At 37.5% G+C, this 23,656-nt stretch overlaps 2 protein-coding genes across 2 annotated transcripts; one reads left to right on the top strand and one right to left on the bottom strand.

The window, feature by feature from the left end:
• On the top strand, positions 1-4,496 carry ecrg4a (ECRG4 augurin precursor a). The gene is made up of 4 exons (XM_029530893.1): positions 1-207; positions 2,251-2,298; positions 2,406-2,575; positions 4,137-4,496. The coding sequence occupies exons 1-4, from the start codon at positions 138-140 to the stop codon at positions 4,284-4,286; spliced, it is 438 nt and encodes a 145-aa protein (XP_029386753.1). The 5' UTR covers positions 1-137; the 3' UTR covers positions 4,287-4,496.
• On the bottom strand, positions 3,546-21,655 carry uxs1 (UDP-glucuronate decarboxylase 1). The gene is made up of 15 exons (XM_029530892.1): positions 21,565-21,655; positions 20,317-20,344; positions 19,259-19,307; positions 16,898-16,941; positions 15,382-15,442; positions 14,257-14,437; positions 11,390-11,494; positions 10,624-10,683; positions 10,059-10,180; positions 7,313-7,432; positions 7,055-7,098; positions 6,764-6,824; positions 6,519-6,576; positions 5,886-5,989; positions 3,546-5,371 (listed from the first exon to the last, which is right to left on the bottom strand). Exons 1-15 carry the CDS (start codon positions 21,653-21,655, stop codon positions 5,240-5,242), a joined length of 1,260 nt encoding a protein of 419 aa, XP_029386752.1. The 3' UTR covers positions 3,546-5,239.
• Positions 21,656-23,656: the final 2,001 nt, after the last annotated feature.

Here is a 23,656-nt window from a genome sequence, read left to right as displayed (position 1 = left end):
TAAAAGACATTCCACCGCCAAAGGCCAATTTCCACTTGGAAAGTCTGGGAAGCCGCCCACTCCTCCCTCCGGTGGTGCAGCAGTTTATGCACAGCTGTTGCCTTTAAGCAGCTCTGCAAAGACTGAACGCGTTCAAAATGGCATCTCAGCAGCTCTATCTGAGGTTAATGGGGCTGGCTACACTGGTAACACTGTTGGCATTTAGAGGTGAGCTCAATCTTTTTCTTCTCTTTTAGTTCTCTCCTACTTTTGCTTGGCTTTACTTTTAAAATGTAATTTTTTCAAGTACATGTTCATGTGTCTTTCACCATCTGGCCCTATACTTAATTCCAGATATGCGTGAAAGTCTGCTTTATCTTTTAGTAAAAGCACTTGCAGTGAAAACTCACCATGAATAGCATAAAAAGGAAAATGCAGTCTGAATATAAAAAAAAGTTCAAATGCTGATAATTTTCTCCATCAGTTTTCTATTGCGCTGTCTAGTCAGCCTGAGTAGATGTGTATAAAGAACACCAGACAAATTTGAATACAACCTGCCGATCCTTTGCAGCAATTTTACCCTATTCATTCTAAACTGTATAGAAAGTTAATCTCCAAAGTTTCTTTTAAATGGCACCAATAACAAAAGAAACAAAAATTATATTCACAATGAAAACTCACTTGAAAATCTGGTTGCTTGAAAACTAAAGAGGAAGTGAATAAGTTAACAAAATTCACAAAATCTTTCAAGATGACGAATGTAAAATATACCTTATATGTAATAAGTAGGCAATCAACATGCCATAGCTCACTGATGGTTTTTCTGTTTGAAGAAAATAACCCTGTACTTATCACCAACCTGCTACCTGGTCTATATCATGATATTTTTTCATATCTAGTCTTAGTAATCAGCCCTCTGACACCACCAGCATCAGCGTTGTGCCACAGGGCTCAACCTCAGGACCACTAGATTTTAGTCTGTCCACTTTAATTGTGTCAGTAAAATTTGTGATTTGAGTTCAATACGCTAGAAGCTAGAATGCCAATAATGTTCAGTTGGTTTAGTGTGTTAGCACGATGGTTTTTTTTTTTTTTTTTAAGTTGATGTTTTGAATTTGACGTCATTAGTTTCACATCCATCACATTCACATTCAACCAACAGGTGTTTACGGATTTCAATTAAGACCAACCAGTCAGTGTGGCCACGATGCTAATATTGCCAGAAGGTGGGACATTCAGGCACAGTGAGGTCTGTCCATTGTCTATTTTGCTCAGATCATTTAAAATAATCTTTTCCAACATTTTGCTCCACTCTCACTTTGTGTGCCTTTGTCTTCTCAAAGTCATCATTTTATCTTTTCACTGCTGCTATGAGATAACATATGCATTAGAAACGCACAAAAGATCCCATAAAAACATTATTACCGACATCAGGAGGTTAACCACTCTTACAAAAGCTGTGGAGAAAGACTGAAACTGCATGTCGTGGCCACACAGTTAGAATAATGAGAAAATCAGGCAGGAATTCGCTCTTCGTAAAACATCCATGACACAAAAGAGAGGAAGAGGAGGAGGAGGGGGGAAAAAAAGAACACATGTAAGTAATTTTCTCAGAGTGTCTCCCTCCATGTCTAACCACACGCAGAGAAAATGTTCAGCGCTCATGTTAAGACAAGAGTCCTACTAAAGATCTGGACTGGATTCTGTGCATTCTGAGGTGGACCTGTCTCAATCTTTCGACTTTTCCCAAAAAAAAAAACAAAAAACAAAAAACACAAATGAATCCTGCTGGAAACAGGGTGCTGTGTGTAAGTGCTCTGAAAAAGTCAATCTGAGTGAGCTGCTCAGTTGCATTAAGGAGCATGATGCCTCTTTGGTGCTGTTTATCTTTCCTCATTCCTCATGCACACTGAAGCAGCGCAGCTCCAGAGGGAGGAAAGACAAGCAGGTACAACAGAAATACCTGCACGAGAGTTGGCACCCCTTCTTTTAACTGGCACAAAAAGGAATCTGAGCATAAATTCATCTATAAATCTGGTCTAATGAAGGTTCACTTGTGCTTTTGTGAAGGTACAAGTTTGACAAAACAGCCACAAAGAGAAGCCTTGAATATCTTTTATAACGTATATAATTGACTACCATAAATCGACATCAGCCCCGAACAGTTTCACACTAAGTGAGGCTGTTTTAGAAATAATTCAGAGCTGATGAACTTAGCTGTTGTGGTGACAAGTGTTCACACTGAAGCATGCATTTGTCTCACCATTACAGATGTAGACGGTGAAAGCAACTTGCAGAAGATCTTAAGAAAACGAGACGGTAATGTTTTCAGGAAGCTTCTAAAATAATAATAATGATAATAATGAAATGTTTGGGTGTTAAAGGAAATACCCCTTCAGCATGTTCCCTATTGTGCTTCCATCCAGTGGCAGGAGCTGGTACTGCCCCATCGAAGTCCTCTGTCGCTGTCCCTCCTTCCAAGGCGCAGGAGTTCCTGGCAAAGCTGAGCCGGACCAAGAGGAACCTTTGGGACCGCAGCAGACCGGACGTACAGCAGTGGATCATGCAGTTTATGTACATGGGCTTTGATGAGCAGGTGAGTTTCTCTGAACTCGTCTGAAATCAAACAAAAACACAAATCCAGTGAAGCTGTCAACATCCCACACAGCACCACCACATCATGACCATTTTCTGGGGAAATAACACAGAACAGAGTGACACAGAGCAGTTTGAGCCAATTAAAAAAAAAAAAAACAAAAAAAAAATCGCATTTCACATAATAAAACTCTACATTACACTTCATAGGGGAGGAGAGAGATATTAAAATGCTCATCATTAAAGCACCAGATGCCAAAATACAGTCAATGCATGTTATACTGTAAAAACATTAGATCTACTCTGCTCATTACTCAACTGTGGAAAAAAAAGTGTTTAGAATTTCATGTAGTGGCTTTTCTGATTGATTTTCTAACAAAGCATTTTCCCTACAGTTGGCAAAATTGCTGCTGCAAAAAGATATAACTTTCATACTGTTATGGACTGATTGGCTTGTAGAGACAGTGAAGTGCAGCGATGTCTACAGATGTTTGGTGGTTCACGTTTTCCTCTGTGCTGTCGCAGGCTGAGGTGGCGTGAAGGCACATATTTCTCTGCACCAGTCGGAAGGGTGGCAGAAAAGCTGCGTTTGTGACTGATGTTGCCACGATGTGTTTGTTCTGTAAACTCACACCACACACTCTGGGGGATTTACATTGAGACAACAACATGAAACCACCAAAGATCAGTCAAAGCAAGGCTTTTTTTTTTTTTCTCTCTCAAGGTTAACTGTTCTTTAATTAAAATTTGTAGCCCCTATTAACAAATTTTATCAAGTCTAATTCTAATCCAATTTAGCCCTACACACTTCTCAGTGTTGGCTCATATTACTTTATTGCTTCTATTTAATATTTTATTCTGAGAAAGAAGAGACTGTCAGGAACGTAAAAAAAAATGCAACAATTAAAATAAATAAATAAATGGGAAAAAAAAAACCACACAAACAAACACAGACAATAAAAATGTGAGTTTTGGGATCTTTATGGAGTGCAGAAATCAAAGATGTGGGGTAACAAATGTGGAGTCTGGCTTGATGTCTGAAGATCTCGCCTCAAAACTTTTAAATGGCACACATATCCTGAAAATGTTGCTGTCTGACTGAATGAATAATTTAATAATTAAAAAGGAACTGGGTACATTGCACACAAAAATTCCTCCACATATATATATATATATAAAAATAACGCCACTTAGAAAGCCAGTTTTCTTTTAGACAAGTCATGCAAAATTCACCAGGGACAGATAATAAAACAGAAAAATGGAACAATATGGGCAGTAACCTCATAGCCCTTCTATATCTGACAGCATTTGCTGTTTTTAAAAAGCCCCATGTGTGACACCCTGTGCTTATGCCATTTGCTGTTTCTCCCTTAAAAGGCCAAAGCTGTCAAAGCATTGGCCTTTTCAGTTTTTCCCTTTCATGCATGTCTGTTTGCCACAGCTGTGCCCGCTGACAGTCTCGGTGGGCACCTTATCAGCTGCCTCTTGTGTCCATTAGCTGGAGATTTGTTGAGGCTGAGTTTTGCTAACGAGTCACGTCTGTGGTGTTTGTCCATCCCCAGAGGCTGGAGACCGACCTGTCCTACTGGATGGACCACGCACGCTCCAGTGACCAAGGGCGTCAGCATCACTACGATGAAAATTCCCCCATCGGCCCACGTGACCCTGGTTCTTACAGACACGGAGCGAATGTCAACTATGACTACTATTAACTCCAGTCAGATGAAGACTGTGATGGTCGGGGTTAGAGCTGTGCCTTCTCTTTCAAGAATCTACACCCGCCACATCTCTTTGACTTGATATGTTACACTCATCATTGTAAACCATTATCAACACTTTCCCTAAATCTCTACACTTATCATGACACTTGTGTTGCATTACTGTGAATAAAGATGTGATTCCACTGAGCCAGAATCTCTGCTTTCATTCACACGCACACACTCAAATCGTAATTTCTTCCCTAATCATATCAATTATATTGTGTGCAAAGTATTGGAAATATTTTTATTAAAATAGCATCTTCACTTGAAATTGATACTGCACATCTTGAAGAGAGAATTTCACAAACATGATAAAGTAGACCTGATAAACACATGATGCTGCGACAGTCTTTCTGGAAGATTTGTCCTGCAGGGGGCTGAATGAGCAGCTGACAGCATGCTGGCATGCCACTGATAAGAGAACAAAACATTTGGTGTGGGGGAGGGGACTCAGGTAGCCAATCTCCAGAGACAAAACGCCATAAGACAAATTAACACAAAGCTCGGTGAGATTCTCACGTCTGCAATTTAAATAGCAAAAGCACAAATTCACACACACTCAAAAAATGTATGGTGAGTTTTCTTCTTCTTTTTTTTGTCCTAAACTGTTGTTGTTGTTTGTGATATTCAACCTTGTCCATCCAACACACAATTTGGCAAGAAACCTTACCACATAGTGCAGCTGCAGCTCCAACACAAGGCAACACTCTTATTACTTTTTTTTTTTTCTTTAAAGAGACTCAAAAGTCGTCTCTGCTTCTCCAAAAAAAAAAAAAAAGGCACCGTATCCCAGAAGGCTCTTATCAGCAGTATATTTAAGAGAGTTGCTCTTCAGATGTCCTCAGAGGAGTCCTAGGAACCTTCTCTTCTCTGCTGGGGGAGAGTCTGTGGTGGGAAACGTGACCTCAGTTGTGTCTCGGTCTTCCTTTCTTCATGCGGGCGGCTTTCGGTTTGGGGATGTACTGGTTGTTGGCTTGGTGCTCAAGTTCCCTGCTGAAGTACTGGATGGTTTTGTTTAAGCCTTCTTCCAGAGGCACCTGTCAACAGAAGACAACATATCTGTCACAAACCGTTGTTGCAAAGATAAATAAATTCACTGCACACTACATATAATTTTTGATTGGAGTCATTTGCTACAAGTATCTATTTGTCAGACTAATGCTAATAATGACATGACGTAGGCTGCAGCAAAACAGCTGATTATAGTTATTTAATATCATTGATCATCTGGTGATTTTATGTATTCTCCTGACATCTCCTGAATTTCAATTACTGCATTTCCCAGATGGTCTAAATAATTAAAGTGTGCTTCAGTGGAGTCTTTCACTGATGGTCTTCAAACGAGGAAGGCTGAATGGCTTCCTTCTTTTAGCATGAAATTTCTTTGGGGAAACATCTAAGAATGTTAAATAAAAAGACATCAATCAATTCTTCCACTCCCTAAAAATTATAATATAGTCACTAATTTCTTTTAACCAAGATCTGTCTCACACACACACGCATGCATGACCATGTTAGTGAGTCTTTGAGTGTGTTGTGTGTCAAACGAACCACTGGCTCCCAGCCGAGCATCATCTTTGCTTTTTGGATGTCGGGCCTCCGTCTCTGTGGGTCGTCTTGGGCCTCTGGAAGGAACTGGATCTGACTCCGGCTCACTGCAATTTGCATATTAACTATTAAAAAGATGCGTTTTATTTCCATTATTATTATTGTATTTTAAAATCGGCTGTCCTTCTTTTACTCTTTCCTTTGTCATCCTTCCATCACTTATGTTATAACAATAATTGTTGCTATCATTATTTAAGTGTTAACTCCTTTTAAAGGTGCAGTATATAATGATATTATTGTTGTTATTATTATCATTATTATTATTAATATTATTAGAAGGGCAGTTTTTATGGTGAGACTTGCCTTACTCCTACCTTAATTGTCTCATTTTAGAAAAAAGCAAGACAGACTGTTAAAATGAAAAAGCCATTTCCGTTGCAAATGTCTTAAAGCCATCATCAGTCAAGGACAAAATGTATAAATAAGGTACTATAACTGCTACATACAACTCGATGATGAAGACAGATCCATCTTTTCCTAACACAGTAAAGAGGTTGCTACTCTCACACCTAAATAGATTTTTAATGGGAATTTTCAGTCATAAATTTAATAGCCATGATTGTTTGAACATCTCACCGACAAGACTTTTGATGAGACGAGCAAACTCCAGTATAGTGTGTTCCTCTGGGTTCCCCTGCAAAAAGATAAAACAGCTCACATTAATATATAATATATCAGCAAGAGGCAAAAAAAATAAAAAAAAATAAAAAAATATATATATATATATAAAATGACTCACTGATAAACCGAATATGTGGAATTAATTTTTGATTTCGATATATTCAATATTTTTGATGTACCACTGGGTAAGATGAGCTCACCAGATTGACTGGACTGCTGATGTTACTGTTCATCAACAAAACCAGGCCGTTCACCAGGTCACTGCAAAACAAATGAAACATACAGCAGACAGAGACAAATTTTTCGGGATTCTTGAACTTGAAAAATTTCATGACTGTTCAAGTTTCTCAGTATATCCTTTAAATAGCTGATACACAGTTCATTATTTTGTTTTTTTCTGCCAACAACAGAGCTCTGATTTAGACTGAGGAGAATAATTATGGATAATTACGGATGTGGATCTACAAATCAGTTGCAGTTTCTCATCTTACCTTACGTATTGAAAGGCTCTTGTTTGGGAACCGGTACCATAAACCTAGAACAACAACAACAACAACAATGGGAAACCTATTACCGTTGTAACTTGGGGTTTCATTTTTTTTTTTCCTAGATGAATAATGAAAGTGTCCCACTGTTACTGATATTAGTTACTGATCAAATTCATGTCAGCTTAGTGCATTAGAATCAAATGTGTTATGTCTGTCTTTATCTGATGACCACAGTAAAAGTGGAAAGCCTTCAACTCGTACTGTGAGCGGTTCTCCTTGTAGAGCCTGAAGGATGAAGTTGCTGACAACACGTCCATCGTTCATGTGCATTCGGGAGCCAAACGTGTTGAAAATTCTCGCCACTCTGACCTCAACTCCTTCCTGTGAGCAAAGAAGAAAATGGCCATCTCATCAACAACCTCAGACACAGTGGTGTCTTAGAGTTGGATTATTTTGCAGTAATAATAATAATAGTAATAATAAGGAGCCATGAAACTCCTGCTGTTTGTCAGCAAAATGTACGAGTTACTACAAATTTGTCAACTCTTAAAAATGTTAACTTTTTTATTTTTTGATTCTTTGTATCACATTTTCACATTTCAAGTACTAGGCCTTTTCAAACTAAAATGACCCGTCAGGCTGCCCGATTAAAATCTCACTAACTGTTGCATTTGTCAGCAAGTGTCACAATTCTTCTTCCACCTGTTTCTTGGCAAACTTACTCTATACCACCTGATTAAAATCCATTCTCTAGCCTGATCATTAAAATAAAAATGCTAATTGCGTACTCAGAGGTGTCCTGTACATATTCCATGCATTCATTTGTTGAGCCTGCATTTTACAGCCTACATCTCTTAACTTTGCAACGTTTGTGTTTTTTGGTTTTAGCCAAATAGGGTAAATCAAGGGCCTTTTTATATGGAGCAAGTCTAGACCAAGCTATTTATAGGATCTTGTGAACACATTGTGCTGGTCAGCGTGACACTCGGCACTCCAAGAATGAATGAATGAATAATATTAGCTGTATAACATAATTAAAACTTTGTGCCAGATACACTGCCTTTTTACAAAGCCATGGCCTTCTTAAGGGAACCTTGTGCATCAATACATATGACTTCAGGTGAGATATGGGCCCATCTCAGGTCATCTGGCATGAATAAAAACATGAAAATTATGTAGATTGTTCTGTTGAAGATGGCGGAATTGAAATTCAATAGACAAAACTAACAAATATATTCCATATAGGGAATCACAAAGGACAGGACAGGAGGAAAGGTACCCTTGTAAGTGTAGGCAGTGTGTGCAAAGGAATAATTAAACACTTATAAGGCACATTGCACCACATCACTACAGAAATAAAAACAAATGTGAGAAAGAGAATTCAGCTTAAATGATAATGTCAATGACAACAGGTTGAACAAACCAACATAATTGCATTGCGCATGCCCTACATAAATATCCAATAAATCCAGCACTTCTGTCTGCGACCGACTGCATTGACTGACATGTTAGATATTCAAATAGGCAGCATGATTGCCCTTGGGTAATTTAATTCTCAGTTCATGTGTATCTACTTATACGTTACTGTCCACCGGATCCCTCCTGGGAGGCTAACCCCCACCCCCCGGACACACACGTTTGAGAGTGAACTTTTTAACCAATGTAGCAACGTGATCGTTTTCTTTAATCATCCTACCCTGCTTGTGGTTTGGGGCTTTACATTGGAGCAGGAGACTGAGCTGAACAAAAACTGTGCTGTTGATGTCATTTTATCTCAGGAAATAAAGCTGTGAGTTTCACAGATTTATATCCATAAAATAAACATGCAAATGTAAATTTAATATAATCTGAACTAGAGGAATTTGGCCAGGTACAAGCCGATATGCTTGGAGGGGTGGCCCCACATGAGTGACAAATAACAACATTATGTGCAACTCTGCTGTATTTGCAGAGTTAACAATGGGAAATGTGTGCAGCCTCCCCTCATGCTGAACACTGGTGAGTCAATGCAAAGTGTGACAACACACTATTGACCAGAGCTTCCCTTAACTATGCACTGACCTTGGTTCCTCCAACTTCATTTGACCAAAGAAACCCCGAGATTATACGGTTGTATGTAAAGTCAAAAAAACAAAACTTGTTTTCATTTAACTGATGATAAAATCTGAATGATACTCGCCCTACATATCATACAATTTGTAATGAACTTTTCTTCTATGCAGTTATGGCAAAATGATGATTTAGTCTAAGAGCTATATTTCAAGTCATCAGTCATCCATCCATCTTATGTCTGGAAAGCAGATATAAAGCTTTTTTTTCATCTGCAGTATAACCTATACCAATCAATTTTTAAATGTTAATGAATTTTGATTACATGACTGGGTAATAGATGTAATGGGTGATATTCTTGTCCTTCTACACAAATGACTGACAGCTGAACATTGAAAGGCAGCCATTTCTAGAAAGTCAGTCTGAAAGTGTGAAAAAAAATAATGGGCAGCTGAGGAGAAGGAGGAGACGAGGCAGATAAATAAATATCACCTGCCTGAAGGAAATGCAAGAGGAGTCAATCATATCTGATCATTAAAGGCTGCTGTCAATCAAGTCAGAAAAAAAAAAAAGTCTCATCATTTGGATGTTTAGGAAAATATGCTCTAAATTTTCAATAACTTTGATGAATTTTTAAATCACCAAATTCAGAACAGATTGAAAAGAAGATTCTCCGAAATGTCTTTACTGATACCAGTGCTTAGTTAAAGATCCCTGGTTTACACGTACAGTCACTGTGAACATCACCAATTCGTTAATTGGTGGAGACAACACAGGTGTGGCTTCACATCCTATTTAATCTTTCTGATACAAACACACTTTGTGAGGATATAAACATACTTTCTGATTCATAATTTTCAAGATCAAAGCGGAAAAATAAACCTATCATCACATTCAGACAAGGAGCGCGTGGGGGGAGACTCAATCACATCTTATTTTTTCAAATGTGTGCTGATACCTGTTTCATGTATGCATAACACATAGTCTCTGCTACACGTTTCCCCTCATCATAGCATGCTCGAGGACCAATCGGGTTCACATGGCCCCAGTAGTCCTCATTCTGTGGGTGTACCTCTGGATCTGGATCAAAAAGATTTCAGAAACACTTCAGGCACATATTTAAAGCTAATGAATTCAATTTTTTGCATAAAGACTTGGAATAACATCTTAGAGATTGACACATGTATGAACATATTCCCTGCATATCTTTCACCTTCATGACTCCAAGGTTTAATACACGATGAATAATCTGAGGTATAGAAAACTGAAAGTGGAAACAACTCACTGGCCTTCAGCATTAGTTTGTAGGCTGTTACTTATTCTGTCTGCGTTTCAGGCTAAAATGCTATTTCATGACAATGACTATTGCAAATACAATAATAATAATTAAAAAAAAAAACAACAACAAAAAAAAAAAAGGTTTATAACAAAGAGAGCCAGACAGCTGTGGAAACCAGGAACAGCAAAAAAATTTTGTTGTGGATAATTCATCAGAACAAGCTCAATACGATCATCTTTATTACCTCCATAAACTTCAGAAGTAGAAGCCAGGAGAAGTCTCGCACCCACCCGCTTGGCGAGACCTGAGACACAAATAATATAATCATAAACATCAATGAGTTGTCCTTCGCAATAATCAAGTGATTAAAAAGAAGCTTTAAACCTAAGATTAGAGAAAGAAAAAGAAGACAAAAGAAGAGAGCACAATCAACAAAATATGTCACACCATGACAAGTGCATTTCAAATAAACAATCTGTAGCCTCGCTGGCTTTTGATTATCTATATAAGTACTGATTTTTAAGTACTACTTTTAAGCATGAGGCTCCCATGATGACTCTTATTTGACAAAAGGTTGCAATGGCATTGCTGAAGAACAACAGTGAGTCATGTTTGCTTTCTTAAAATCTGTATATTTAATGGATTTTTTTTGAGTGAGATGGAATATTCTCTACTTCCTTAGCGATATCTTCTAATCCATTTCATTATCTATTAACCATATGCCTCTGCTGAATAACTTTGATCAATCGACTGACATTCAGTTGGCTTGGACAAAAATGTAAAATGTAATCAGGGAGTGCAATAGAGTTCAATAAACTGTGTTTTCAAGACTACTAGGAAAAGAGAAGCTACTAATCCAATCGGATGAAATCTCAAGAAAATCTCAAGCAAAGAATCTCCTTCACGACCTGAAACCAGCGTAACCTGATTTATTTCGCTGTTGCACTAAAAACGATGAGACGTGTTACAGTGATCTTAAAAGAGAGAAGAGGTCTTGAAACTATACTCACCAAGCATGTTAAGAGTGCCAATGGTGTTGGTCTTGAGAGTTTTGATGGGATTGTACATGTAATTAGGAGGAGAAGCTGGAGATGCCAGATGATAAATTTGGTCAACTGTGAAGAACAGAGGAAACGTGAATATCACCTTTAAAATAGCATTTATTCTAGTATGACTTAATGACAGTTCAAGAGGATGATTCCTCAAGAGGGGATCTGTTGGGCCTCTTTAAATAATTTTCTATTTCGAGTTTGGTCTAGACCTGCTCTATATGTAAAGTGCCTCAATGTAACTTTGTTATGAGTTGGCGCTATATAAATAAATCTGATTTGATTTGTTTCCCTGCGTTCTTGGACCTGTGACCTTCAGAGTTGTACAGTAAGACAATGGGAAAGAAAGAAATGGGTAGGAAAGAAAATTATCAGGGCAGGATGACAAGGAGAGGATGAGTCATACCAAGACGTGTCTGTCTATTATGCCCACTCCCAAGGAGAACCAATTTATGTCTACTGTAATGTACTGTAGTGCAGAGAAGACATAAAACTGGAATATGTTCTGAGTGAATGAGATGACGTACCAGCGTTAAGGCATACAAATGTATTTTATCGTGATTGAGGGAATATTGAATATTGAACATTTGACCCCTGGCACCTCACTTTAAAGTGGTTGCAATTTTAACAATCATTGCTTCAATCAGACCTTTTGTCACGAGTTAAATAAATACATAAATAAATAAATAAATAAATAAATAAATAAATCTTTTACTCTCCAGTAGGTTTTATTGTTATATTTAATCACCTAGCTATCATTTCTGACAGATTCCTCTCTTGCCAAGGTGAAGAGTAATACTTTGTGATGACTTGGGCTCCTGATTAATGACTCTTTTGTGGCTTGTTTCAGGTTGTTGGTAAAAAATTAAGACAGTGAGGTCAGATTCACATTAATTGGAGAAGGATGTTAGGTTGATTTTATCTTTTCTCCTCCTCCTGCTCTCTCTTTTGATACTTTATGCAAAGATATAACTGATGACAAAGATAGAGCACCATGGCCAAATCTTTTTCATGGACACCTTTCACCTTAATCCTTCTTCACTGCACTAAATTACAAATCTTACAAAAATCATTATTTTACAATAATGAGCGGTGCGATCTATGGGGTCAGGGATATTTACAGCTTGTCCCTTGGTGCCAATGTAACCTTCTGTATATTTTCCAATATAATACTGTGGCTGGTATGTCTCCCAGATGGGCTGTGTGAGTCGATATGTGACATGCCAACTTGAGATATGAATTGCTATATTCCTATCTCTACTGCATGTGAATTGGACGTGTGGATGATATGAAATCAACTGATCAAATCAACTCAAATCAACATCCATTGATGTCCAATCATTTCAATATTCAAATGAGGGTCTTCAAGGTAATAAACTATCATAAAGTGGATCATATGAACTGGCTCAAGGCTGACAATCCCGCTGCTACAGTGAAAGCTTTCTGTAGGTGAAGTGTCAAACACTTTGTATGTAGAGATACAAAGTTTGTCATTTTGCGTCACCATGTCCTTCTGTCTCAAAGTCTACAACAAACCATGGCAGAAAGGTCAATCTTTTAGTATCTTAGTATCTTTAGTAGCATTGACTGTTGTGTTAATCTCTTAACGGACTGGGAAGATCAATATCTGCAGTCATGTGTCCATATATGCACTGAAACAGGTTTTGCATCACTCCTTATATTTGTATATTTGACATAACAAACATAGTTAGTAGTCTGAGGTTTTTTTTTCTTGTTTTTTTAAATTAAGATACCTTTGAGATGAGATTGAGAACGAGATCTCATCTGAGTGGAGGTAACAAAAAAATTCCTCAGTCCTCCTTTCATGGAAAACTGCTTCCAAATCTGAAGCTGATTTGAGACTTTGGCACTACAAAGAAGCAGGTATCAAAAAAAGGAAAAGGGTATATTTTTTGGTATAAGATTCTCTCTTCTTACTCTGCCTCCACCAAACCAAGGAATCCATCAATCGTATAACAGTTACTGTGGTAGTAAGGTTGGAAAGGCTGTACTCAGAATTTGTGGTAAACAGTAAGTCAGCTAATGTAGGACTGGTAATACATCGCTCTCTCTTTTAATGTTTTGTATTGTGCCTTTCCATGCATTAAAAAAAAACAAAACAAGCCTTGAGATCATGTAGTCTACTGTGAAAAAACACTTCACTTACAAAGGCCATTATATTAATGTTGTATGTTGAAAGCAATGTGTACGACGACTGCTTTGGTCAACATTTATTAGATACACAGACCATACATTTGATTTTCAAAGGGTTGTTTTCTTAGTTGACACAAAATTATGCTTAAATACAGTGGAATACATTGAAAAATAATTGAGTTAGATTAGTTAGAGTTAGTTTTTGTGGATTACTCTCACTGGGTAAATATACATGAATAGCGTTCATATGAGTACAATGGGACTGAATTGCAGTGAAATAAAAAGGTAATGACAATGTAATTTTTTTCATCAAACTAAATACATTTCTGGATGATGCTTTAACTAACATTAAAGCTCCTTTTACGACGACGATCTATGACCAGCAAACAACAGCTCCCACTAGCAACGGTAAAAGAAAGCAAAAGGCACTCGTGGGTCGAATCATTCTGCAGCAATTTTGGATATTATTCAGCTTTTAATGACCCCTTTTCCAAATTTCAGAGTGCACACAGTGGAAACCAAAGGGTAGGAGGCCTCGATGACATCAATATGCTTAACTACCAAAAATATATGAGAAGTGCAGGTTAGCAGTGGCGGAGATGGCTCTGCTTTCACTGCTAACAGTAAGGAAGGAAACCCCTTTCATCATATTCAAAGATTACTCTCTTGCTCACCTTCAATGTAAAGAGGCTCCACCACGTCATGATTGATGAGCTCAAAGTTTTCATGGCCAATCCAGTGCTCAACATTTCTTTTCCTCCCTGTGAAGAAGTTGTCCACCACCGTTACCTCATGGCCATCCATCATCAGTTTGTCAGTCAGGTGGGAACCCACGAAACCAGCACCTCCAGTAATCTAGTGGAAGGACAGAGATGCATGGTAACATCAGCAACAGTACTTTTGCAAAATCATGTTAATTCTACTCTTCAAAGCGCTTTATTTACTGAATAAACAACAGGCAAGTGGGCTAAAGATATGTCACAATAAAAAGCATGATGTTCCGTATTCAATTACGCTCTCCTTTGATTGAAGCAACTGTAAAGTCGACAGTCCACAGCAGAAGTATTGGCAACATAGAGGAAGGAATATACTATTTGATTCAAGTGTCAGATACCAGAATTCCCTTATAAATTGTGAACAGCTTTGAGTGTTGTAAAGGACTTTCCAGTTTCCCAGAACTAGGCCTCTCAGGTAGCATTTAAACTTAGGATGTGTACCATGTACAGATGCTCCATAATAATAATAAAAAATATTATTATTATTATTAATTATTATCAATAACATTAATAATATAAATAATAATAATATAAATAATAATAATAAACATATTATTTCTTATGGAGTGCTTTTTCAACAGGACTCAAAGATGCTTTACAGACATAACAGTGCAAAATAGATAAAAATTGCAAAGGTGCAGAAAAAAAAAGTGCTCAAATACAAAACTCAGGTTCAAAAGAATAACATATTAATCATATAATATTTAGAATAGCAGTGAGAGTGTAAAGTCGAAGCAATAATCAGATAGATGGGATGAATGCAGAGTGGAACAGGTATGTTTTGTGTTGAGTCTTGAAGGAGGTGAGGTCAGTGCAGTCACACGTTTTGTGGGAGGGGGAAGCAACAGAGAAAGCTCTGAAAATCAAATGGGAATGTGTGAATCTGAAAAGACTACCCATTCAGTCACACGTCATATCATCTTAAGATACGACCTGCTGCCAAACTGAGGGTTTTGTATGTATTTGAGGGTTTTGACCACTTTGTGCATTTGAAATTGGGTGCATGTTTGCACACATACATACCAAAATTCTCTTCCGATCCTTTTCTGACAGGAATTTGACAGGTGGATATTTCTGGGAAAAACTGGAAGAGAAAACAAACTCCTTAGTGATGAGCATCTTGAAGCATCACTGAATTAAAAAAAAGTATCTTCTCAGAAGATGCATCATTTGATTAGCTTTGAGTATATTTCAGTGCCACATCTTTGTTCAACATCCAAATTTGAATTAATAAATTAAGTCCTAGTTATGAGTATTTTTTTATGCTACAATCTTTTTATTTCTTTTGTTAGTATTAGCAGTGTGGGCTTTTTTTTTTTGAGAGGATTACACAGATTCTTTAAAAGGGTCTCATGACATTTTGAAGATTAATAAAATGAGGCGTTCAGTAGAAACAGGGGTTCTCACAGCTGCCACCGCCTAGATAATTGCCTCCGTTCTGTTGCCTTGTCAGTTATCAACTAAGATAATTAATATCGAAGTGCAGAATATATGCACCATCTAGAGCCTCGACGAAACATCATCTTCATTCATCACTAAGATTCTGCCTGCATAACACTCCACCGTGCCTCATCAGGAGGGTTATATTGATTCTTGGGTTTGTTTTTGAAGAACACTGGGTCGTCTAGGGATGGGAACCGGGGAGATTTCATTGAAAACAAGAACCAATTGATGAGATTTTATTGACACCAATAGCATTACCCATTTTACTTCACTAACCCATTATCTATCGATTCCCTTATCAATGCCTGATCAATCATTTGCAGAGTAATTCATTTTCTTTTTTTGTCCCAAATTGATATAAAATCTGCTAAGCCCGCCTGCTTGGCCCTAAAATAACATAAGAATGTGTCTTCATTGAATTTATCTTGTCTTTAGATTTATCATAAGTGCTTGACCACGAAGTGCACAGATCATAAAATGCATGCCATTCCTGATATTGAAGGCCACAGTCACAATTCATCAGGAGTGTCAGAGGAAATTACAGTGTTGAAAAGTCAGGAATGAGATATTTTATGTCACCAGGCAGGCTAGGCTACCTAGCATCTTTCGTCATCTTTGTATAAAAAGGCAGGATTTTCTTTTTCTCTGCTATATGACATTGGTGTTACTACTTTTCAGCTGTGTTGATGGACGAGTTTGTGGTTATCGTAACGCAATATGCAACTGTTTAAAAAAACACTGCAGAAAAGAAGGTATATGATTTAGTCAGAACCAGTTCTTGATCCCCATCACTGGGCTCACTTTGACACAATCTCAGCATGTGCCTTTGTGTTACCGCCTTCAAAGAATCATAGTCGGAAGAGGTGACACAATTAATTAAGATTTCAAAGAATGTGGACTGACTGACTTAATTCATGAATTAGATGCTATCAAGTAGTCACATAATCACAAGCACCTAAGGAATTCTAATTTTACAATACATCTAGTTTTATCTCCATACTGAAGAGGAAAGCTATGCAAATCAGTTCAACCCAATTCCCTACGAGGACTATTTGAGAATTCCTGATTCTGATTCTTATAACATTTGTGCACAAACCTTTGTTCAAGGTCACGTATCTTCTCTCTGAGTGGGGCTACAGCCTAAAGTGAGATAAAAATTAGAGATATATGAGACAAATAGACCTTTTTTCACATCTTGAAGGCAATGTTACAACACAGTCATATAAAAAAAGTAAAAAAAGTTCCCGTCATTTTCAGATCATTTGTAGCCACTGACCACAAATTTGTTCGAGTTTTGTAAAAAGAAAAATAAAATAATAATAATTCCAGCTAATCAACCTTGAAATAAAAATAAAAAAACCAATGGAATGTTTCTACCTTTGTGTACAAGTTACCACAGAGCAAAAGCCAGCACACTGCTATGTTACATCCCCTCACATCTCAAGAACAGCAAGCAAAAAAAATTCACCTTGGGTGATCGGCTCAGAAGTGGACAGCTCTAAGTATAGGTGTGAATGCAGTCCACATATCAGAAAGTAACTTCTCTGAGTGGATAAATGGATTATGACAGATTACACATAGATTTTGTTGTCTGAAAATTTCAAAAAGACCACAGAGATACATTCAAGTGCATCCTTGGTTGATTTGGTGTACCTGGAAGACAACAGATACAGTGTTGGTTGATAAAATCTCATTTTCAAATTTCCTTGCACAAAGAACAGATCAGATCAATTCACAAGTAGTTACACAGACACATTCTTTTGCAAACTATTAACTGACATAGTTAGAGCTGTCCACTTTTGATCATCACCACCTGTTAATGTCAGGGGTGAACAGCCATTTTGTTAAAATCACATTGGAATTACATTAATTAATTATCAGAAGAATGTATGGAACTGCCACACTCACTAAGAAACTGAAGAATATGGCAGTAAGGAACGCCATAATCATGGATCTAACCTAAATGAGAACTAGTGGAAACTAATTAGTAATTAGTGCCTCGGGGCTCGGCACAGAGTCAATGGATCCCCTCTTACCTGTCCAACAACAGCCCCCTCAAGACACTCTCAAAATTTCTGAAGAAATTTTCTGTCAAGATTGTACTTCCCGATGAAAGGGAAAAGGGCAGCCTAATTTATTTTTACAGCACAATGGAGCCTAAAATAGTATGTGAAGCCTACAACATAATGTGTTATGTTTTGTATGGGAAAGACGCTGTGAGGAGGTCACATGCTGGGCAGCAGACATAAATGGGTGACTCTTTACAAGTCTGAGTTTGCATACATGATTAAAAAAAAAAAAAAAAAGCAACACTTACTGCCTCAAAAATCATTTTGTCAGATTAACATTCTCAGCAAAGTTATTTACCTTAAACTGTGGTTACTTGAATAAAAAGTTCATTGTGTGATCTGCAGTTAATGAAGTTGGTAATGATAACACACTAATAACAACATAGATGGACACAGATTGTAGAATCTGGCGTTCTTAGTAATTTACCAATTTCTTCGTCTAAATAAATTTGAGAGTTCCCTTTGCAAAATATTTCTTGCCTTCATCATGATGTAGAGTCTTCATTTGAGTTTGTTCTTCCAAATAATTCCAAAGGAGGAAAGCATTGCCTGCAAATGTGATTCTTTTACATTTAAGGTCAGCACAATAAACAGAAAGCACTTCAGGGAGCACTTGCGACATATGATAAGCAAACTTTTTAATTAAATATTGAAGCAATTATAATTTCAGTCATGGAGCTGACCTTTCAGTTGCAGTTGTGTATATAAAAGCATGACAATGTTATCTGTCAAAGAAGAAAAATTTAATTATTGGATACTTGTCCAAGTGTATCAGCTGGAGCAGTCTGCATTTTCTTGTATGTGGCTGATTATTAGTGATTTTTTTTTTTTTTTTTTTTTAACATGCATGTTTTTTTTTTTTTTTTATGTTTTCATTGCCATATCTTTGGCACACATCTATTATTGTTGTTGATGTTAGGTCAGCCCTCTAACAACAACAATGACCCAACAATTTGGAGAAATAAAGTAAATTTGGCAGAATTAACAGCAATTAACGAATATACTTGCAAAGTTTAAAGATAAGAAAAGACAAAGATTAAGATTTCCGAAGCACATAACAACTTAAAAATACAAATTTATTTCATCCATTCATTTGATCATTTTAAGGGCTATGATTTGAACACACAAGGAAAAAAATGTAACCGCATAAGTAATTTTGGCTAGAGTAAACCAGATTATTTACAGACAATCAAAACCCGCGTTAGAGTAAGGCACCAAAAATATGTTAAAACTTAAAATGTCTTAACATCTATGTCAATACAAGCCAACACTTAAATAAATGCGTGTGAAAGAAATGTCTCAAAATACTCCTCTCCAAAACAGGAGTGCTCCTTAAACCTGTAGAAGTCAATGAAGCAACAGGGCAAAAACAGCTATTTGAGACTAACCTCATCAATTCTTTGCTCAAGTTTCATTTCTCCGTGTTCTTGTAATGACCTGTGATGAAACAAACACAGAGACAAGGGGAGCTTGATGACACAATAGCAGCCACAATCACCAAATCAGAGGACACATTAGAGGAAATAATTCTCATTGTCAAGCACATTGTTAGGTAACAACAGATAACCTGCCTCCTACCCCCATTCCACCCGTCCGACAGTGGGATATAAGAAAAACATCCAGTAGCACATTACATGTAACATGATCTCACAATACTTATATGTATGTCTTGTAGTATTTTTTAGTTTTTAAGGATTTAAAAAAACTGACGTGTTTGTTGTCAGCAAATTCCTAAAGTAAGAATTACCAATTACAACTAAAAGGGAAAGATATTGTGGTACAAAAACCTTAATTGTTGACAAATTTATACCATTTCACATCAAGTGCACTTAATTAGCACATTCGCTGCCTTCATTTACAAAACATTTCAAAGTTAAAAGAAAAAGAGGGCTGTGATCATGGTGCACAAAGACCTCCATTACGGCATTTTAATTGTGTGGAGACATAAGAGAATTTCTTTTAACTGTTTTATTTTTGACATTTTTCCTAAAAAAAAAAAAATCCTGACAGTGTTTTGAAGCTTTAAATGAGTGCAGATTGAAAGAAAGTTTCATTTTTCATGTCTCTGGTTTTATTTCCAGCATCTCAACTACACATCATAACTCAGCTGTTAACAGAGGCAGAAGAGGTGCTGTGTCAGGTACGTATGCAAATTATTAGTATTTACAATCAAATTTTTTGGTGTTCAGAGCAGGAGGATGGAGTCATAGAGAGAATTCCCCCTACAGATATCAAACCCTTTAGAGGAGTTTGTTTTTATGTAAACCCTAAACAGACCATTGCATCATTTGAAAAGCCTGATGGGTATACATGGCAACCTTACATTACTCTTATCTAGTTCAGATACACCTCTTTAAATAAACAGCACAAAAATGGCATATGTCATATGACATGCCAATTTTCTTTTCTTGTAGCATCTCAGAAATAGAGAAATGTATTACTTTACCTCATGTTTGTATATGTTCCCCAGACAGCTGGAAAAGAGAAAAGAGAGAATGTTTCAGCCTATAACAAATTGTTACTCCTTGATTGAGGTCCACTGGTCAGTGTCAGTCTGGAATCTAAATTAAATCCAGTAAAGATCTTGAACTTAATGCACCTTCAGACCTTTAAGCAATGTTGTTGTCAGATTGATGTACAACTTTTGCTGATGGGAAGAAGCAGATGGGAGCGCTAGCAAATCTTGAAATAATGTTTTCGACCTGTTCTACTTTAACGTTTCAAAAAGCTTTTCTTCAACTGACCAATTTAAGGGCCGTCCACACCAAGAACTATAACGACAAAATGCCAGCATCCACAACAATGAAAGATATTGTTGTGTTGCAAGGTTACACCAAGCACACTGAGTGCTCGGCGCAATGGCCAGCAGTGGAGCAGAGAGCGATGGAGATTATTGATGCTGATGATCTGCTATTTTTGTATGTTGCAAGGGGAAAAAAAAAAAAAAAAAGAAAACCAGAAGGGTGTGAGTTCATGAAAGCATTCAGAAAAGAGATCAATTTGGAGTCTGGAGTCTTTTGAGGACCAATTTTACTCCTATTTTCGGATGAATCAACAGCAATTTAATGTGATACTGGCTATCATCAAAGAAAAGACCAACTTCAGAGACCCCATCAGCGCCAAAGAGCGTTTGGAGATGTCTCTCAGGTATACAATAGGATTGGTGTTTGTACATGCAATATACAATCAATTCAGCCATCATGAGCGTTTAATGTGTGAGTGGCGGGGTGACATGAAAAACATCTTGACATGTCATTCCTGATGGATTTTGGTTGGCTGTCAGTGTTTTCATCACTATTGTTGTCCTTATAGCTGTGGTGTGGCGCTGCCACTTGAGATAACGATTTTTAGAACTATATATTTATAGTTATAGTTATAGCTGTGGACGGCCCTTTACAGGTACACGAAGAGAACATGATCACACTTCAGAAGCTAAAAACATGCTTGATATTTGACTTATTAAAAATTGTCTGAAAAAAACAACAACACAGGTCTTTAAAAGATGCAAATTCAAAGAACGCTAAAATGAATGTCTAAAATGGACATTTTTTCTGTATATTGGTTCCCTCAATTCCTGCAGAGGATCCCTGCAGGTCTGACCACTCAGGATTTTGTTGAGCTTGTTTCAAAGTTTTGGATCATCACATTTAGAAAACAAACAAACAAACAAGACGTGGCCACAGTTTCAACTTACAGGCGATGTAGGCGATCAAAGCGAGGGCAAAAAGCAGCTTCATCATTCTTCTGTTCAATCCTGATAACAGCCAGATGACCCGCTTCATCATCCAGGACACCGCAGGAGTCACACGTTCAAGTCCAGCTACAGCATTTTGGGTTGCAATTGCTCATGGCCTCGGCGGAGTCCAGTCCTTACGGGTGTGTTGACTTGTGAGACAATGCTTTTAGGGGATGTTGGGATCTTTGTTTAACACACACAAAAACTATCTAGCTGGACGGAACAAACTCTTTAGCCGCCGCTGCTGCCGCTGCTGCTACGTCAACACCGACAGGAGCAGTTTACGTGGCTAACGGCGAGCATAGCCTCCAGGTAGCAAACAGCACCAGGTGGCGAGCTGCACCGCTAAATGTCAACAACTACACACACAAAAAACGTAAACCGGCGGCATTCACCCGCAACTTTACACCCGTTAAGGTGATATGTGGATTTCTATTTGTCTGAATTTCCTCTGCCGACCGCTGCGAAGCTAAAAACGCAAGCTGTTAGCCGTTAGCCACACATTAGCTCTCAGCTACATCCAGCTAGCAAGCGACCAAACTGACAGCACCGATTTCTTCCGGTCATAGCGGGCGCTGGGAGGAAAAAAAAAACAACCTCAAAACAAAAACAGCAGCAACACACGCAAGATTTTTGCCTTTTAGTTAAAGCCTGTGAAGTTCCAAGGAAGCGAAGCCGGTGCTCGTTTTATATGCAGCACACATCTCCGGAGTTTGTTCCTCTGAATTTGGGCCGAGGAGTAAGAGGCGAGCGATTTCTCACTGCTCGATTTAGCTGCCTGATCTTTCCTGCTGCACTTGGACTCGGCGAGCATCGACTCAAATCATAAAAAGAATAATAATAATAATAATAACGAGCGCTTAATTTATGCAAAGCTGCTGAAATTTTGCTGTCTTAGCAAACATACTGAAGCAGTTGTGGTTTTTTTTAGTTATCCTTTAATCGAGTCAAATATTAGTTGTTTATTTTCGATGTTGTCACAATGGCTCATTCATTCCGCCCAAACTTTCCACGCTGCAGTCGGACCCGACATGTTGATTTTCCCTTTTCGGCCACTAACACGAGTTTGGCACTGTGAAGTCTTTTGAAAGGTAAAATCAACTTAATCTCCTGAATGTGTACTGTACTGTAATCTCACGGTATCACGAATAGATTTTTTTTTAAATTATTCAAATAGAATACTTTAGAATGCAAGTCATAAAATACTTCATAAAATATTATAAACGTTTGAGGTAAACATTTATTTTATATATGAGATAAAATGAGACTGCTTTGATCCCACTTGGGGAAATTGAAAAAAAAAAAAAAAAAATATATATATATATATATACACGCACACACACACACACACACACACACATACACAATGTAAAAAAACAGAAAATACTACAGATACAATGTAGAGAAGTTGCGGAAGAGAATCCAGTCCAGCTGTTGCCAGCAACAACTGAGTTTTAAAATTATTAATGCACACTTCTGAACAAGCACTGGTTTGGATTTAACTTGAAACCATTTTCTCAAGCAGTGGTGTCCTTTTCGTGAATACCTAAAAAAAATTAAAAATTTGAGGCAATTCAAGGTAATGTTAAATGTTTGCTTGGAGTCAACTGTTGAACACAATTGCATGTAAAAAAAAAAAAAAAGAAAAGGTTTTTGAAAAACGAGGGAAAGACAGATATTCTGAAAAGGCCTGTGTGGTCCTGCTGATTAATAAGAAGGAAGGTTCTGGGATTGAGTCCAACCAATGTGCCTATAAAACTGAAGGATAACTGAAGGGATGTTCCGCCACAGTTTTCTTGTGCATTATAACACAGTACAAGGATAAACAAATGAAAACACTGTTGTAATGTGTAAATGTTCTTACAGTTTAACACCCACCAGACTGTGAATGCATCAGATGGTGATTTGACCGTCACAAACAGATTTATAATCCCAGAATCAAGTGGGATTAATATATGACGTTCAAGGAATAATACGATCTACTAAGAACACCTGGTGGAAAGAGAGTAAAGCATCTGTCAATTTCCTCACTTCCCTTGATTTAAATTTA

Source organism: Echeneis naucrates, chromosome 21 (genome assembly GCF_900963305.1).
Source record: "Echeneis naucrates chromosome 21, fEcheNa1.1, whole genome shotgun sequence".
In the NCBI taxonomy this organism is placed as follows: Eukaryota; Metazoa; Chordata; class Actinopteri; order Carangiformes; family Echeneidae; genus Echeneis; species Echeneis naucrates.
This window is presented reverse-complemented; position numbering and strand designations above follow the sequence as displayed.